The sequence below is a fragment of the Typopeltis vanoorti genome, chromosome 22 (assembly GCF_054136105.1).
Source record: "Typopeltis vanoorti isolate ZY-2024b chromosome 22, IOZ_Tvanoo_1.0, whole genome shotgun sequence".
NCBI lineage: Eukaryota > Metazoa > Arthropoda > Arachnida > Uropygi > Thelyphonidae > Typopeltis > Typopeltis vanoorti.
Window position 1 is genome coordinate 15,467,213 of NC_143570.1, and position 20,514 is coordinate 15,487,726.

The window sequence follows — 20,514 nt, forward strand, 5'->3', positions numbered from 1 at the left end:
ATGCCAGTACTATTTATAAAGTGACACAGCCCTTGAAATTGAGCTTAGATACCCTTCGGAACATCTTTTTAGCCAATGGCTACAACCCCTATAAAACTTTCTTTTCATATATCCTGAATGTCAGGAATGGGAGCGTTTTCTATTGGTTACAAGGAGGAGGAGTGTGTAACCAATAGAAAACACTCCCATTCCTGACATTCAGGATATATGAAAAGAAAGCTAAAGTTTTCTGCAAATATGATCTTGTGCTACTTTCAAACCACTCACTCACAGTTAACTACCTTCATCCAGTCTACTAAATATCAACTTCATCTTCCATGTGACTGAAGTTTAGCCTATATTAGACAAAGTTCAATAAATTAATTACAATTTTTTCTTCTCTTGGTGTTGTTTATACTGTGAAGCACTATTATGAATAACCAACAATACCTAAGCCTTTCTATAAGTATACTAAAGAACATAACATATTAAATTCCTTGAAAAAGCCTTTGATTCAACACTCCTATGTGAAATGTTAGAAGCTTTAAAAATGCAGGAATGAATGATATCTATTGGGTTGTTGCAAATGAAATGGCCATCGAATGATTGTCAGGTTTCTACTGGTTGCTGAAGAAAGCAAGTACTAGGAGGTTATCAAGAAGAGTGAAAGATAACAGTATAGTGGAAAAGTCTCTCAATGTTGCCGAAGTATGACAATGAGTTGAGATGGAGAGCCAGAATCATGAATGCTAGCAGACCTGTGTGAGGAGAAGGGAGTACAGTTTGTGGATGTATGGCATGTGTTTGAGGGAAGAATGGAATTATACAAGCGTGATGGGTTGTTGAATAGCTTTGGAATGAATGCAATGGAGAAAGTGTAGCTAGATGGAAGTACAATGTGTGATGCATGCAAAAGATTAGAAGAGATGAAGTAAAAGATAAGGAGAGTGGTATTGAAGATACAGAAGTACTTCGCAGTGGGAACAGTAGTAGTATAAGAGTTAAAGAGAATGAGAATGCAAGAGGAATAGGTAAACAGGAGATCCTAGGTAGACATGGCATAGGGAGAGTGGATGTTGGAAGTAGTAGTGAATGTATGTATGGGGATGATCAGCATAGAAATGGAATAGATCGGGATGTGAATGAGGAAGTTGAGACTGAGCAAATATATGTGGTAAGTGGTGATAAAAGTGATTGAGCAAGGGAAGGTGTACAGAAATTACAACCAAGTGGCTTGGATAGGACTGGTTATAGACCTAAAAATGAACTGCTGCATTTGTTTACAAATGCCAAAAGTATCAGAAATAAGGAGTATGAAATGCACTGATTGAGTTTATTTGTCCCAAAATAGTTGGAATAAGTGAACATTGTTGAATGAAGATGATATCCTAACAGAAATGGAAAAATTCGCAAGGATATAATTTGATGCATACAGTTTGAAAGACGGGAGGGGAGTTCTGCCAATGATAGCAGGGAATTATGTCCATGTCCATATAAGAGGGACATGAACGAGTGAGATAGTAGCAATGGTTATGAGGCAGTGTGGTGTAAAGTGGAAGTTGACAGGAAGACATTTAGCAATATCCAATTTGCCAATTTCCACATTCCCTGGCCTATAGCAATATCCAATAATTGGATATTGCCATAGGCCAGGGAATGTGGAGATGATGAAAAAATGTATAAATAACTTGGATTAGTGAACAAAGGAAAGGTAATTATTATAGGTGATTTTAATTATGGTGGTATAGATTGGAATGAAGAGATAGCATTTGGGAATAAGGGAAATGAATTTCTTGAGTTCAAGAGGAAAAAATCTCTCTCTCAAGAAATTCATTTTCCTTATTCTCAAATGCTATCTCTTCATTCCAATCTTGCATGTCCTATGTAAATCAGAGCACACAAGTTTTAAGAGAGTTTTAGATCTGATCACTTTATCGGAAAATGTAATTGTGAGTAGAGTTTTGCACTTTCCTCCAGTTGGTGAGAGTAATCATGAAGTAATCACGTGGGTTGTGGCTAGCTATATGCAGACCTCTGTGAGGAAAGGATACATGTGGAAGTACAAGGTTAGTGATTATAACAAGCTAACTATAGCATGGAATGAGGATGTATAGCATGTAAGGAAATAAATGCTGCTTGGAAACTGACAAATAAATACATAATGTGTGAATGTATTCCAAAGTCCAAAATGCTGAATAAGGTAGATGAAAAATAGATGATTGAGGGGCTTAAACATGAAATCTGGAAGAAAGTACTTTGGCGGCAGTACAAGATGAATAATGGTAATAATCAGTTACATGAAGAGTATAAAGAAAACAAGCCAGGAGAGTGACTCAGTAAGGAAAACAAAAGTGCAGTGTGAACAGAAATTGGCAAATCAGGCAAAGGAAAAACAGTAGAGAGTGTTTTCAATATGTGGCAAGTAGAAAGAAGAATGATTATGGTAAGATGATGTCAATGGACGAAAATGGTAGAATGGTGACAGCTGCAGAAAATGCTATTGAGGTATTCAATGATCAATTTGTAAGGATTTCATCCACATCACGGTGGAATCATGAGTAACTTAAATGTAGAGGACATAGGAGAATATGGCTTAATTGTGAGTGAGCAAGAGGTATATGAGGAAATAATAATCTTGATGTCAATAAGGCAACAGGATTTGATGACATATCACCATGCATCTTAATGGAATGTTCCAGGGAATACAGAGTAACATTGGTTAGCAAACAGGTGTATAATTCCAATGATGATCAGAAATTAATGTATGCATGTATTATTTATGTAAACAGTACATGCTGATCATTAGTGAATAAAAGAGCATTCTTAGAAAACAAAGCAAAATATAAATAAAACATAGAAATAAATACACATAACAAGCACAATGACACAAATAATACAAGATGATTTACTGTTCCAATTCACATGTATTTCTGCCACACCAAGAAAAATCATCCTATCAACATTAGTTTGCTGGATAATTCCTTCCCTATAATTATTCACTGGGCTGCAATGTACATAGTTGCTGTTTATTATTGTTAAATATTTAGATTTCACAAACATCTCCTTACAGGTTTTTTTTTTTTTTAAGCCTATTATAAATGCAAATATGCATGTCTAGATTTTATAGGATCACCTATAATTTGCTCCACTCCAGCAAACTTAGTGGACACACAAATTAATTTACAATTGTGGTATTATATAATCCATTTGTCAATAATGAAATTATTTCTATCCACACCTATTCTTTCTTATCCTTATATTTGTCACTCTCATGTGGGTCATTAATATTGGTTCACATATTTACACTTTTTCAGCAAATCAAATATACCAATCAAACATAGAATTCTCTTTAATTACTGTTTCCTAATATATCCTAGCTCTTATCCCTTTCCTGGCTGCAAACAAACTTAACACGTTCGCTGCCACGCTACTTCGGCATAGTCTGTTCCCGTACGCCGAGCAATTTCACCTCTTCAAGGTCAGTACGGTAATCTCTTTGCTGGTGGTAAGCGTCATACGAGTATACTCGTATGAAGCTTATTCTCTAGACGTATATGCTCTATACGTCTAGAGAATAAGACATATCTATAGATGTATATGCTCAGCACAAGCCGACAACGAGTATACTCGTAGTCGGCTTGTGCAGAGCATATACCATCTATGAGTATACACAGTTTTGCTGCTAGCTCCACAAGCCAAGCATTCTCACTTCTTCAAGGTCATTGCCGGCGGTAAGCGTCATACAAGTATACTCGTAGCTGGCTTGTGTAGCTCATATACGAACTACGAGTATACTCTTAGTTGGCAGTGAATGTGTTAACTTTTGCGGATGTTCTTGTGTTCTCTCCCCACCTTCAATATAACAAAAAATTTCATACAATATCCTATAACACCCATTAAAAAGTTTATAGACCTATTTCATATCATCCCTCGTTCTCCTGTTAACCAGAGTCTGTAATCACTCGCAATTAATCCTCATAGTCTAAATCTCATACTCTCCAGATAATCTTGGTAATTCTTCTTCGCACCCTTTTCACAGCTTCTTTATCGCCTTGAAACCTGGGAGAGACCAAATCTGCACACAAAAATCCAGGTGGTCTTATCAAAGCCTTATAAAGAGGCAAAATGACTTCTTTATCCATATATCTAATAATAATGTTAAGGTTTGCTTCAACACTGCAGTTATACTCTGAGTTGTATTTGCAACTTTTGCTATATGACCTTTGAACTTCAAATCCACCATTATGCCAAGATCTCTAGCCTCATCAGTTTCTTGTAGCATAACCCCACTAATATAACATGCCACTGAAAATCTCATCATGCCAAAGTACATAACTTTACACTTACTAACATTAAACTGACAGCAATTTTTGTATGCCCAAATTTGCAGTCTATTCAAATCATTCTAAGTGCTGGATATTAGTAGTTAGCATCCCTGATTGCCTTGCCTATATTCGCATCATTGGCAAACAACTGAACATCTCCCGTTAGACCTTTCCTAATGTCATTAATGGATAGATTGAACAATGGCCCAAGCACTGAACTGTGGGGTACACCATTGGTCACCTTAAATCTGGCAGATTCACACCTGCCGTATACCACTTTTTTGATATCTGTCAACCATCCACTGATCCAAGTCAAGAGTTTACAGTGCAATCCCATATTGTCAAGTTTATGCAACAGTCTTTTGTGTGGTGTCCTATCAAATGCCTTAGCAAAATCCAACATTATCATACTGTATCCATTTCCTTTATCAAATTCAGCCATAACACTGTTATAAAATATGAACAAATTGCTAAAACATGACATTCCTTTTGTAAAGTATAGCTTGTTTGCTTACCCTTTTCTATGCGAGTTTTTTGCACTACCCTTGTACAATGGAACTATCATACATTCCTTCAATTCATGTGGAATCATTTCTGAGCTGAGACTCAAGTTATGCAAACATACGAAAGGTCTGGTCAATTTGGTTGAACATTCCTTTAACAAATGTGCTGATATTCTATCTGTCCCTATTGACAAATTCATATCCAGGTTATGCAACAGGTATTCAAACTCATTTTCATGCACCTCTAACTCTTCATCCAATGTAGCAGCACTGTGCACAGTGTTACATACACCTGGTTGATATATCTTAGCAAAGTGGGCACTCATTAATTGAACAATCTCATTAGCTTCTGACACTAGAGTACTATCTGCATTCAGTAAAGGCATCCTTCATTCTTTCATTCATTCTTTCTTTTGCTTGTAGCAAAACAATGAAATAGTTATCAATATTAAAGTAAACACATATATAATATTGAAATAAAGAGCCTTCAATCTGTCATAGGAAATTATAGATTATAATGGTATTATGAATCCATCGATGTTATAGTCAGATAAAATGTAAACTTAATAACCATGATAGTAACTTAAAAGATAACAATAGTATGATTCTTGTCTAGATAATTTTTAGCCTCATCAGTAACAATTCTGCATCAAATGGGTTTTTGCAATAGAACAATGGCTGAAGCATTCTTTAAAAATGAGCCTGAGAGAGAAAGCATCAAATGAATCCCCTCCCTTTTTTTTATTAGAAATTTACTATATCCTGTTTTGGTTTAAAATTGATTGTGGGATGCCTGAATATACACATATCCTTAAAAAATATTAATTCAAAGTTGTGTAGATCATTACAGTATGCTATTATTTTAGTTATTTAAACAGTTTCCTTTTGATTGCTTCTGTATGTAAAAAGCAAGCAGTTTTTAGTTGTTTTTTTTGTCCAATACAAAAATTGACATAAGAAATTAATGCATAAATTTGTTCAAATGAATATCAATATTGAAATGTTAGTATTGTATACCATTATTCACGAAAAACACTTACGACTGCTGTCTTCATGTTGCAGTGTGTAATTATGTTTAAATGAAGAAACTTAATGTTCGTTTGTGAGAGAGAGGGGAAAAAACAACCATGGCTCTTTCTGTGTGCTCAATATTCCAGCATAGCAGCAGTTTTTTAGTGGGTAGAAAGCAAATAAGTCAGAAAATAATTTGATAATATAAAGTAATGAGACAGAAAAAGGAAAGCAATAAAAAATAATAAAAATAATTCCAGTTGTGGAGTTTTAGTTTACTATAGCAGTTCATCCATATAAGAATTTCTGATTAAAGATACAGAAAGAACTTATTTAATCATGCTACTGTTATACAGGTAGAAGCAGTTTGTGTTAATTTTTGTACTATGTGAATTCAAGAGTGTGAATGGTCTGTTGAAAGGAAGAAACAAATTCCAGATTTTTGTGGAAAAAAAGATCTAGAACTGTTAGATTAATAAAAGTACAAAAAGTAATTTTCAGACTATTCTTGTTGTGACCTGAAGTATCAATTAGCTATTGCAAAGTTATGTTCTGATGATTTTATGTTCTATATATTTATAGATTTTATGTTGTATGTATTAAGAGATGAAGGCTTCATCTCTTAATGAGTAAATGGTTAATAGTTAAATGATGAAGTTATATATATAATATCCTGTATATGAATCTGTGTGCAACTTGAACAGATCAAGTAGCTTTATAATTTAGTTTTAGATATTTTTTTGTTTGTTTGAATATCCTCCCTGGCTATTTAAACTCTAGACCTGAAATGTATTGAGCATATACAGATTATGATCTGCAAGGCTTAACAAAACTGTTGGTTTCAAGGACTGAATTGCAACAGACTATATTATACAGAACTTTATTTCAATAAAATTATATTCCCACGAGTCATGTCCCAACAAGAAAGATATTATAGAAATCGTACCCCATAGCGTAATTAGTAGTAGTGATGAAAAGCCTGCATTTCGATTTCTTTCTAAAATGGAAGAAACATTTACAAGAACTTATCAAGCAAAGGGTTAACTAGTCTCTCATAACATAATTTCTCTTCCCAAAACCTCATCTTTTCAACTCTGGAGAAAAAAGTAGCCAAAGAACATATGTACTGACAGACTAAGTAGTTGCCAAGATTAAGTTCCTATGATAACAAAATAAGGTTCACGAAAAAAATGGTCAAAAAATAGCAGGCTAGTTCACTGTTACTTACCTCACTTGACTAGTGAAAAGTAGGCAATTACAAGAGATTAACTATGGCAACATAGAGGAACTGGCATTGCATAGTAATTTCTAGCATTCTTCAGGAATAGTTATTTCAGGCAAGACATAGCAAAGGGAACACTAGGATCAATCAAGAGTTTTCAATAACATCAAAACAATGCTATTACAGTAGACAATACTTGCATCATATCCCCAGAGACTAGAAAAATAATCTGTTATGCAAAGTTTACTATAGTGAATTTAGGGGGTGGGGGAGAGAGAGAGAGAAAGACAGAAATCTCTCACTCCATTTCCATGAAATAAAGGAAATGGTGAAAAGAGAACAGGGGAAAATGGCAAGAAATAGAATTGATGATCGAACACAAAGGAATGCCTGGAACCAAGTAGGTGTGCAAACAGTAGTATACTCGCATTGTTTCATGTTGTTTTGTGTTCTTTTGGTGATGAAAAAAATAGATGAATACAAAATTATAAAAATGAAAATACAAGATTAATGTTTAATTTCTGAAATTTCATGTTAGTTTAAATTAATGTCACTTACCTGGAATTTTAATAATAAACTAGATATATGCAGTCTACGTCATTAAAATAACATGAAAAATTCAGCAGCTGGTCACGACTATTGCCTTTTATTCCCTTATATAGAGTAGGAGAGGTTGTTTTAGCCCCATCTAACTTTTGGAGACTGAGCGGGCAGTTCAAACATACCACTGGTAACCAATCACAGATAGCTGACCCAAGACCATCACTGATTTTAAGTGGCACCCAGTGAAGACAATGGCAAACAAGTGATGCTACCTCATGGTCTCTAACATAGCATGATAAGTTATTGCCTGAAATAGTGTGTGTTCTACAGTTGATTTTCATCATCATCATCAAATTCCTTACATGTACCCTCAAGGGGTGTACAGGATATGATAGTACTACATGAAAAATTTACATCATTACTAACTTACTATCTACAATTTTCCTCTAAATCAGTCTCTTACTTGTCCAGACTCTAATATTATCAGATCTTATATTTCTATCATCTAAGGTACTTTGTACCGTATCAATCCACCTATATCTTGGTCTTCCTCTGAGTCATTTTCCTGCCAACCTGGCAGAGAACACTTGTTTGGCTAATCTTTCCTCGCCCATTCTGTTTAAGTGACCATAACACCTGAGATTAGCTGTGCTAATGCATTCCTCGATGCTGACATCATTAAGTTCTTTCCTAATATCCTCGTTTTTAATATGATATTGCCATTGATGTCATCTGTTCACGCCTTTAATCTTTCTCAGGACTTTTATATCTGCAGTCCCTAGTCTTTGGTCAAGTGTTTTACTTCTGACCCAGCTTTCAGATCCATAAGTTAAAACTGGTTTGAACACTGTCTTGTATACAGCTAATTTAGTGTTCCGACTAATTTCTCTCTTATTCCATATGAATTTATTCAATTGACTGCCTACCATACCAGCTTTGTTGATTCTGTTGTCTATTTCCATATTTAATTTACCATCTTCAGTAAAAATCATGCCTAAGTAGCTGAAATATTTTACTTGTTCCACAGGTTCCCCATTCACAACGCAGTTGACATTTTCAACAATTCTACCTATTTTCATGGTCTTTGTCTTTTTTAATGCTGACCTTCATACCATATCTATTACAACAGTTATTCAATTTAGTCTGGGAATCTTGCAAACTTGTAGCGGACTTATTTAGAAGTATAACATCATCCGCATAAATAAAGAGCTGACATTAACATCACCAATTCTGATATTATGTTTAATACCACTTTCCTTCATAATGTGATCCATATAGATAATGAATAACAGAGGGGATAATCTACATCCTTGTCTGACACCAGATTTAACATTAAACCATCTTCCTGTACTTCCTTCAATTCTAACTGCTGACTTACAACTCAAATAAAGACTAAGTATTGCTTGATATAATGCCCCATTGACATCATATAACTGTAGCATATTGAATAGCTTCTCTCTTGGCACCTTGTCATATGCCTTTTACAGATCGACAAAACTTAAATACAGTTCTTTGTTATATTCCCATGCTTTCTCAACTATTTGTCATAAAGTGAAGATCTGATCCTGACAGCCTCTATTTGGCCTGAATCCAGCTTGTTCTTCACTAAGCTTTTCTTCCACAATTCTTCTCAACGTTTCTCAAGTATACTTGCATAGATCTTGCAGGAACACTCAGTAGGGAAATACCTCTGTAATTCTCATATTCAGTTTTATTTCCTTTTTTATATATGGGTAATATTAGAGCTCTACTCCAATCATTGGGAATTCGTCCCTCTGTCCAGGCTTTCTGAACTATGCAAGACTTTTACACCACCATACTTCAGGGTTTCTGGTCGAATATCATCTACTCCTGCTGCCTTTCCACATTTCAAGCCTTTGATGGCTTTTTCTACTTCAAGTATAAATATGTATTCTTCCTGACTGCATGCATGGTCAGTGTTTTTTACCACTGTGTTATTATTCTGCTTGTTTCTTTTAGCAGTTTTTCAAAGTAATTACTCCATACTTCAAGGATATCTTTTTCTCCTATTTTCATGTCACCTTTATCATCTCTAACTCCTTTTACAGCACTCTTTCCTCCATTTCTAAGCTTCTTCAACAACCTCCAGAACATCTTACCACCTTCTTGATATTTATTTTCTATGTTCTTGCCAAAGTCCTCTCATGACTTTTGTTTCACTAGTTTTACATGCATCTGTATTCTCTAAGAGCAAAAACTGACTTATTTGCCAGGAACTTTTGATATGCTTTCTTCTTTTTCTTCACTGCCTCTTTAACTTCCTGTGTCCACCATGGAGTTCTGATTTTTCTATCCTTGCAGACAACCTCGCCACATGCCTCTCTGGCTAAATCAATCTGGGTTTTCTTCAAGGCTTGCCATTGAATCTCCAATGTTTGGTTCCTGTTCTCAAACTCTTTAATTTTTTCTTCAATAATCTTTGTGTATTTTAGTCTACAGTTCATATCAGAGAGCTGCTCAACTTTTATTCTCTTTAAAACTTTCTTTCATGTTCTTCTTTTCAATATGAAATTCAATTTTATCCTGCTCAAGACTAAATAGTGATCACTTCCAAATTTCAAATCCTCTGTACAGTCTGGTGTCCTGCACCAGGGAGAAAACATTACTATCAACAATAATATAGTCACTGAGATTTTTCTTATTCCTTGCCTCTTCTCTCCATGTGAATTTGTGCACATTTTTATGTTGGAACATGGTGTTAGTAATAACTAGTCCATGTCCTGCACAGAAATCCAACAGGTATTTGCCATTATTATTACCTTTGCTCTTTTCTCCAAATTTTCCCCAAATATTTTTGTATGTCTGACAATCATTTCCTACTTTGCTATTTAGATCCCCAACAAGCACCAACTTTTCCTTTTTCATTGTGTCAGCTGCTTTTTCTAAAGCATCAAAAAATTCCTCCACTTCTACCTTAGTAGAACCTTCTGTGGGACCATAGGCGCAAATAAACACATTGTCTAATTCCCCATTCTGATATTTGCCCATATCACTCTACTTGAGACTGCCTGCCATTCAAGAAGATTAGCCTCTTATTTTGTGTTGAATACTATGGCTACTCCTTTTCTTTGATTGTCATTTCCTGAATATAACATTTTGTATTTATTGCTTAGAAAGATCTCGCCAGTTTTTGTCTTTTTTGTTTCAGTCACCTCTATTATGTCGATCTTCTACTAATTTTATTCTTCAGCTAGCTCCATTTCTTTGTCATTCAGGCGTCTTATGTTGATAGTACCGATCTTTAACTCTGGTGATGTTGAGTTGGGGTGTATTTTCAGATTTGTTCCAGTAGCTGACTTTTCGCTGTTCGCCCTGGTTCCCTGGGGACAACAACAGAGGCTTTCATTAACCGGGCGACGCCCCAGCTGGTATGAAATTTTGTCATGTTGTACCATTATTTTCTATATTGGCTTAACCAATAAGAATACAATTTGGTCAGCTAAATCCCAAATTGCCAGCTCATCCTTGTTCGTTCAGTATCCAGGTAGATACCTAACAGGGTGCACCACGAGAAGGTGGGGATTGGACATTAGGTCAGAAACCCTGGTCAGTTCTCCACATTCCTTTAAAGGCTATGTGGAGGTCTCCTCTCAGTTATACAGCTTTGATGTCAATTTCCTTGGGTTTATATTACAGGATGAGAAACTCACTTGTCTGTGCCAGAGATTAACCAACTCTAGAAGAGGTGAAAGAAAGGATTAGAAAAAGTTCCTCTATTTGAAGAACAGGCTCGCACCTGAACATTTTCAATTATAAAAAGGGAAAAGACAAGAGAACACTGGTCAGCATTAGTCAGTTTTTAAGTGGAGGGGAAAGTGACTGGTACAGCTGATATAGTCATCTTCCTAACTAGGGTTGATGTGATATTTCTGTAGACCCAATAATGGACAGATGGCACAAATGAACCATTCTGTTACAACTGTACATTAAAGAAATATGGCACAATACATTATTTCTTTAATTCAACATTTAATTAAAGTTATGAAGCTTGTGTGGATAATGACACATTTTGTGTTTGAAATAATCTTTATAAGATAAAAAAAAAAGCATTCCAATTTAGAATTTATTTTAATGGTACCTATTTGCACATCATGAAGTTTTCAGTAGTTCATTATGAAGATTTCAAGCAAATGCATTAAGCTAACTTAACATTTGGAAATTTAAACAAATTATCATTTCATAATTTCATAATTTTGTTATTGTCTGCCATTACTGTTTGCATTTGTACTTTCTCATGTGATTTTGTGTTCTTTGTTCCTGCTAATCCTTTTTTGTTCTGTCAAATAAACAAAGGAATTAGTGGGTGTCATACACCCACAATTCCTCTATTCACATATGGTTCTTGCCATACATAAATATTTATGTTATCAAATGTATGATTTTCAGCCATTTCCTTTGTTTACTGATTGTGACATCATTTGCTAGGATCACAGTTTGATTTCGAGCTTTTACTGTTAGTAATAGTGAGCTTAAAATAGCTAGAATTATAGTTCATCACAGTGCATGATTTTGTTACAATGGTGTTCACTATAGTAACTGTGTACTTTATTAATAAGATGTTATTTCTGTGTCCAGTTGGGGGGGGGGGGGGGTACATGATCTTCACTTCACTTGGGGCAGGAGTAGGCATCATGTGAAGATCTCAAAAAGAAAGGGATTTGTGTGGAATTACAAGGCAGGTGATTATTAGATTTAGGAATCAGCTAAGAGATATCCACTGCAAGAACTTGCAAATCAAAAAGACAACAGTGATGAAATGGAAAGAAACTGAAGAATAATGGTAAAGCTAGTAGGTGTCCTGTATATTATGGAAGGTGAAACTGGCATAGATGGACACTTGCACTGAAGACAATAAAAGGGATGATTACAGAAAAGTGACCATGCTGGAGTAGAAGACTTGGTGATCCATGGAGATGACAAATGTTAATTCATCATTTTATCAGAGTATTTCATTCCTAGAGACTGGAGACAAAAAGAAGAATTACAAGTGAATAAAATGGAATATTAAGCACTCTAGCCGTTAACAAAGTGATCTGCTGGATGAGAATTTATCACATTTTAAAAAGAATATGCAATTTGACAATGTCATTGATTTGGTTGTTTAATGAAAGTCTTGAAAATGGTCAAGTTTCTGAGGAATGCAAAGGGGTAAGAGTACCACTGCATAAAGTTGATGCTAAAATGGAAGCATCAACCTATAGACTAGTTTGCATTTTTTCACTGATGACAGTTAAGTTTGGAAAAATTGGTAGGGACTTATATACAAAAATAGGTAGTGCAGGATTCTTTATAGAATAACATGAATTTGTTAAAGAGGAATCTTGTTTCAGTCATATTTAATAACACCATAAGAGCACTGAAGAGAGAATGCATATACAGTTCACTATAGCAAACACCATTATCACAAACTTGCTTTCTATAACCACTAATGGAAAATACTAACCAAAACTCAGAAATGCAACACTCCACTAAAGAAAATTTTACTATAGTAAATTATTGTCCATATGAGTTTGCTACAGTGAGAGTTAACTCTACGGTGATAATTCTGGATTTTTCAAAGTGTTTCACATGTTGATCTTTAAACTGCAATGAATGGATTGTAATAATTAGTGAACTGGAAGTCAGACTACTAATATTAGGATTCATTTTAAATTGCAGCAAACTGACTTAGAAAACATAAGACTAATTGCTATCTTCCACTGATAGCCATTAGTTTAACATAATAGAATCAACAATACTGTAATTTCAGATTTATGCTTACTAACAACCAATATGTTAATGATATACACCTGGTATCAATTACTACTAAGACATGTTAATGACTAATAACAGGAATCTCCAAGCTATTTTGAATTAATTTAGTAATATATATTCTAATACATATTATAATGAACTAAGTGGATTTCACAATTAAAAGGGTATTTTTAATTCTATTATGAGCTAGTCTACTGTGCTTCACTGCTCTACAGAAGATATCCCTGATATAATGGCTGAAACATCACATGTATTCTTGAAAGCATGTTCAATTAATCAATTACAACACAAACTACTGCCAACTGCTTAAACATATGTAACATACAATTAACAAGTTGTGCTGCAAAAGCCATCATTAGCAGATAGTGTTGCTAAAATATAATCAAAATTGGACAATATGATTGGAGTTTACTGGTCTGAAGGAAATGAACAGTCTATTTTTTTCTTAGAATCTATGCTTGCTACCTTATTACTTTAAACTTTCTAACAGCAAAATGGGATTAAAAGAGTTTCCAGATGGAAAAACCCTGTCATCTCTACACAAGAACTGATAATGCCTTCAGTTAAATAAAAACCTTACAGGGTACTTCACATCCTAAACAAGATTCAAAGACATCACTAATATTATTTAACATGCTATGTAGGCTCCCAAAGTTGGAAGTATAAATACTCCCTTTTAGGTCCTGGATCAAAATTTTGTATAGAGTCAAAAGCTAATCTGGCATTAGTAAAATATTAAAATAGAGGATATTATGGATCCATCCACATTTTATAGCCAAATCTATAAGGAAACTAGTTTTGAAATGTAGAAGAGATCTTATAAGAATATATGCTTCAACATCAGAATTGACTTGGTTTGTGCTACTTAAGACCAGTTCTGTCCAGGAACCTATATATTTGCCTTTTATTGGCACTTAGATTAGGTTGCAATTTTCTGACAGCTGTTTCTGTTTGTCCTGTGATGAGAGCCAACAGTTCAAAAGAGCTGCCTGATGCCAGTGCGACTTAATCTAAGCAATAAAAGGTGAATATATGAGATCCTGGATAGACTGTCTTAAATAGTACAAAGCAAGGTAACTTTAATGCTAAAGGTTCTCTGGTAAATTTTGGAACTTTAGTTTCATTCTATATCTGGCTATAAAATATGGATGAAGCCATAATATCCTCCATTTCAATATTAAAATTTTATATTAAAAAAAAAATTTCTCTCACATATTTTTCAAATAAAGAACAATTTCAATTCAAATAAGCAACACAATGCTCTTGAATTCATTCCATTTTACAAAAGAATTCAGTTTATTTAATAGAGAAAAAAAAGTATAAGAAAATTTATTATTTTTGCAATTTGGACTCATTATTCAATTAGTAAGTTATCTGTTCAATAAAAAATCTGGACAAACATTCAGATCTATTGTCATTCTGAAGACCAACTACATAATATTTTTCACTGTTCTTATGAATCTCCCAAATGACGTAACAGATGAGAAACTTTGTTTTATGTAGAAGTCTTTTTATCCATTTCTCAAATATGCTGAACATTTATCCTGATTTGTATTTAAAGAAAAAAACAAATATTTGTTCTGCACCTTTCAGCTCATATATAAAATAACATCAAACTGTCAAAATCTTTTGTTCCATATATTTTTAATAAGCAGGTAAATTTTTTTAACCCTTACCTCTGATGAGGCATACAGGTGATAGTTTTATTGTTGCAATTATACAAAACAAGAAAGAGCATCCTAACATTCTGGATTCAATATTCAGAAAAAAATTTACAAAAAGCAGTAGAAGCCAAAATGATTTAGTCAGAAAGGTTTCCAACATTTGTTGAGTTCTGGGTGCCAAAAGATATTTAGTTACTATATCAATCTGGTGCTGAGATTTGGTTAAGATACAAAAAAATTCAAGTGTAACTTTTGAAAGAAAAAGTTGCTCCTGTCTGATTTAAGAAATAACAAGATACAACATTTAAAGCAAGTGCACAATGTTTACAAAATTATACATATCTTATAAAAATGTATCTACTGTGTGTGAAATACTGGAAAAGTGCCAAAAGTGTTCACCATACTGAGGGTAAACTTCATTACTCTATAAAATCCACATTATCCAACAAACCCTTGCATACTAATAAAGGCTGATCAGCAATTCAAAAAAATGAAATTGCTGACAAGATGAATATATTACTATATTGTGTTGTCATTTATCACTGATACTGAATTTCTTATTTAAAAAATATATATGAAAAATTACTTACTTCTAAGTCGATCATTTCTCTTGGTTGAGGAGCCTCTGGATTGTCTCCAATATCTAACATAGGAATACCATCTTTCTTAATTTCCTTTTCAAGAAATCCTAAGGACAGAATTTTTTTTTTTTTCATTAGAATAAATGCACAGGAAAAATAATTTAAAAATGCATTTTCTCCATTGTCTAAAATAATAATAAAACTGGTTTAAAGCTGTGCATCCTCTGTACTTAATAAAAAATAAAATGTACTTAGCAAAAAATTAAGTTTGGGGGGGAAAACATTCTGAAACATATATCAATTACAGCAATTTAACTGGTAAGTTTTAAAGCAATCTGAAAAAAAAAAAAAAAGCTGTATAAGGGATGCATTTTTTTTTTTTTAATGGGCACAACACAAAAAAAAAGATGGAGTGCCTGGAACAGCACTTTATCATACTTGATGAAACTTGCTCCCAGAAAATCGATGCAACAGAAAAAAAAAAAAGAAATCTCAAAGCAAGTCACAATCAGTATTTCAATAACATGCCTACCGCCAACAATGTCAGCACCTCACAGTTCAAGACACAACTGAGGTAGAAAATTAGAACTATAATACAATCATCATGAATTCCCATTTAGAAATAGATGCAATACTAAATGATGACATTTATAGGCTCATTAAACAATGTAACTTTGACCTCAAGAAAACTGTCTGGTGTACCTTCTCTGTGTCCATAATTACATGGAAAGACAGAATGAACTTCAGGTGCTTGGTAAAGTGACCCATAATATCCCGACAGGCAGCATTCATATCAGCAGTGAACAAGTCAGAAGGCAATCCACTCCCCACCACAAGCTTTACTCATCTTTATTTTCCCAACTAGAGGGTGAGGTTTGTGCATGTTTGCTTCAGTATACCATACTAAAAAGTATACAATCTAGAATCTCCCAATTTTGACCTTTTATGGCTGAAAATTACTACAGCATTCTGTCAAATTCATCTGCTCTTCTAATAATAATAATAATAATAATATATATATATATATATATATATTGAGTTAGCCGATCTCATACGAAGGTAGCAGGGTTTTTCTCCCAGAAACTCAAGTTTTTCATCCTGTATACAGTCAAATCGACCCTTCAAAACACACGCAGTTTACAGACAAAAAATATTACTTGTGGTGGGCAGTAGATGGCATTGATATAGATGATTGGTAGTAGAGGTTCGGTGTAGTGGTGGAAACAGAGTTGTCCAGTAGATGTCCTCCCGTGATGAGTCTTCGGACTCCTTGGAGGTGTCACAAATAATAATAACAATGTGTGTATATATATATATATATATATATATGACAGAGTCAAACTACACTACATTTCAAACAGTATGCAAAAGTGACTGATTTGATTGGGGGAGAAAAAAAAAAGCCTATATCAAAGCTATATCCTATTTATATAACATGGTCAGAGATCAAATTCATATCAAAGCTAAGATCCTGGATTACTACAGTCCTAATTATGGTTTATAAGGAACTCAGAACAAATTGTTATGTAGGTAGAATATGTGCCATCCATATTCTTAGCATTTTTAAAACATCATTATTGTTAAGCTTAGGGTGGTTGATAAGAATTCTATGGACTTCTTTAAATCTGTGCTCATTCAACTTTTGGGTGAACAGGTGCCTTTCCAGTCAATTCTATGCAAAGTATTCAGGGCATGATCAGAAAGGCAAGATTTACTACAGTTGTTAAATTTGATGTGTCGTTTGTTCCTTTTTTCAGATAGGAATCGTGTCCGGTTTCACCTATATAAGGCAAATTACATATACACTGCATATGGTATACTCCAGGGTGGGCCATGGGGAGGAAGTGGCTCCTTGGAGGTTGAATAAGTTCTTTAATTTTGCAGGAGGTTTAAAGGTGGTATTAAAGTTGTATTTCTGTATTCCTAACACAGCTATAGTCTCCATAATTTATCAAAATGAATGTTGATCACCAAGTAACAGTAAAAAAAAAGATCTATGTTTACAACACCAGCTGGCTCTCCTCTTTCAACTGCAGGGATCAAGCAGAAAGACAGGTTGAGACATTTGCAATCACCAATGTTCTTATACAAATTGTTCCCATGTCCTCCAGAATACCAGATAACCCACGCTAGTCTTCAAACACCCCAGACCTCTCCTTACTACTCACTCCTCTAAGTTTGCAGTGAATGCTATCTGTCCTCTAGGCAGCTCAGATCACAATCTAATGCAGATCTCTTCCCACCCATGAAGCAACACATATACAACCATTCATGTGCTGTGTGGCATTACAGAAAAGCCAAAAGGAACGATCTTTGCAACTTCTATGCTTCATTTCCTTGGTCAGATTGTTTCCAGCCATCCAATCCAAGCTTATATGTAGAACAAATCTTTGAAATAATTCTTACTGGAATGGAAACATTTATTCCCCATTCTATCCTAAATTCCTGTCCACTAGCTAAGCCCTAGTTCTCCCATAAGTGCACCAAGGCTGTGAAGGAGAAGAGTCAAACATACCCTAACTGACTCGCATCCAAAACTCCATCTTCCTACACGCTTACACACCAAAGCCCAGAACAGCTAAAAGAAACTATGAATATATTGCAAACTGACTTTGAGAGAGAGAGAGAGAGCTAAAAGGAGAAAACTTGCATCTTTTCCAAATGGCAGTAATGCCTTCTGGTCTCTGGCCAAAACTGTTGGCCATAATTTTTGTCCAACACTACTCCCATCACTATTACACCTAAATGGTACTATTGAATCTCCCATTTCCCCAATTCTTGCATGGCTGATCACAGACAATGTCCCCAACCATTCCAAAACAGTCGATGCCTTGTTTGATCTTTCACCAGAAGGAGATCAGAAAAATCTTGTCCAAATCAGAATCCCAAAAGTTCCAGGCCCTGATTGGCATTTCTCTAATTGTTCTAAAGTTTAATGCTTCAGAGTTGACTCTCACTCTGTCACCTTTTTACACAATTATTCTACTGGTACTATATCCTGCAGTCTGGAAATTAGTCCATGTACATCCTTCTTAAGGGCCACAAATCTTTGCATTGAAATTACCATCCAATTTTCCTTATCTTAATTCTTTTTAAAGTACTACTACCCTTAAGGTAATCAACTAATAAATGAGTACCAGTGAAGATTATGCCACTGTTGATCAGCAGGGGCTCACCAAAGATAGGTGACCTAATTAAGTCACCCATTCACATGCCAGAGCACACATGGACCTTACAGCTGCACATTCTACTTCACAGAATGCTACTAAAAGGTTTGGATAGGCTTATGGGCTGAAGGAGCTAAGGATAGGAAACCTGTCTGTTATGTCTATTAATTGAATGTGTTCCCCTAGCCAATTTTGCCTATTTTTTTAATGAATAAAGAAAAAATCCAGAATTTTCAGAGGGAACACAATGCCAACTTCACATGACACTAACTAACCGACCTTCAGTTGAAAAGTCAAAAGATTCTTCATATTTTGGACTCTTTCAAACCTAGGACTTTTTAAACCAAAGAGAATCATCATTATCAACAGGTATGGAGGCTCCTACAGGAAGGGAGCAATAGTGAAGGAAGTACAGCTAGTAAATGATAAATGGTACAAGCAGAGAACAGACTTTTTGCATGTAGAATAAGGAGGGAGGGGATGCATTGCAAAAAAATGGTGAAAGATCAGGAATGAATCATTACAAGTGCAATGACAGAGGATACAGCAAAAAAGATCGACTTGTAATTTTTTGAGTCCCTGGAATAAAATTATTTTTTCTTGAAGGTAAATTAAGAAAAGCAAGTAAACTATATGATGGAAAGTCAAGTCTCTATCCTTTCTATTCAAAATAAAGCCATAAAAAGTATGAATATCACATTCAAACCTAAATATATAATTATGGCTAGGTATGTGATATACTTACTAAGTTTCCTTTCCATCTCATCACAACGACGAACTTCATTTACAAATTTTCTTTGGAAGGCATTAACATCTGGATTTAACTGAAATTGAAAACGTTTTTATTACTATAATCAGAATTTTTGCCAAATTTCTCAACAGTTAATTAAAGAATAAAATACAGTTCCTTCCCACTCCCCTTTTGTATTACTAATATTTCTCCAAATAAGATTGAATATAAACATTATCACCATCTGATGGTCAACTTTTCATTCACTTAAGACTAAAAATGAAACACTCCAATCCTTTAATAGATGGGTTGACTATTCTTAAGCAAATGGCACTGTACTAGTTAATGAGCTTTCACAGTTGTTCATTGAATCATTCTTAAACAGAAAGGAGCAAACTTAGCAGTAATAATTATATATCAAAAATGAAATTTTAACTTTTAAACCGAATTGCAAAGATAGCTATCCACTATCATAGAATACTTCTCAATTTTTAGATTTTTAGTCCAAGCTTTGTAAATAGAGCCTTGCTGATTTCATGACTTTTAAAGTACAGTCTTACTTTGTTTATCCCTTCATTCAGTGAAATTAAATGTTGAACAGTACTCATTATATCCAATTTATTAGTTTTTATCCCAAGCAGTTGTTGACTCCAAAATCATATATATATATATATATATATATATATAGAGATAGAGAGAGAGAGAGAGAGAGAGAGTCACATTTTGTTTAATTCTACTGATGCTAATTCATTGCATGAAACATTTCCACCAAGATCTAACAGATAAGCTTAGGTGTTGATGGTTATTCATGACTTATTTTTCATGGTATTAACAACCCCCCCACACACTTTTATCACAAATATGTTTTATTAACGCTTATATTTCGCTGATTTTCAACTCAGCATCATCAGAGCACTTGTATACGCAACAGTGAGTGAGTGAAACAATATAATTGCAAAAGACAAAAGATCTAAAGCCCTATTTGTGGCGCCCTCTAACGAAAAAAAAAAAAAA

General features: G+C 34.3%; 1 protein-coding gene across 1 annotated transcript in view; it reads right to left on the reverse strand.

Moving 5' to 3' along the window:
* Vha100-1 (V-type ATPase subunit a family protein Vha100-1) overlaps nucleotides 1-20,514 on the reverse strand; it is a 233,903-nt gene that overhangs the window by 178,842 nt on the left and 34,547 nt on the right. The window contains exons 2-3 of the mRNA XM_090412379.1: nucleotides 19,516-19,594; nucleotides 15,613-15,710 (exon numbers count right to left, since the gene is read on the reverse strand). Of these exons, the coding sequence (XP_090268505.1) occupies nucleotides 15,613-15,710; nucleotides 19,516-19,594 (177 nt within the window). The remainder of the gene's footprint in view (nucleotides 1-15,612; nucleotides 15,711-19,515; nucleotides 19,595-20,514) is intronic.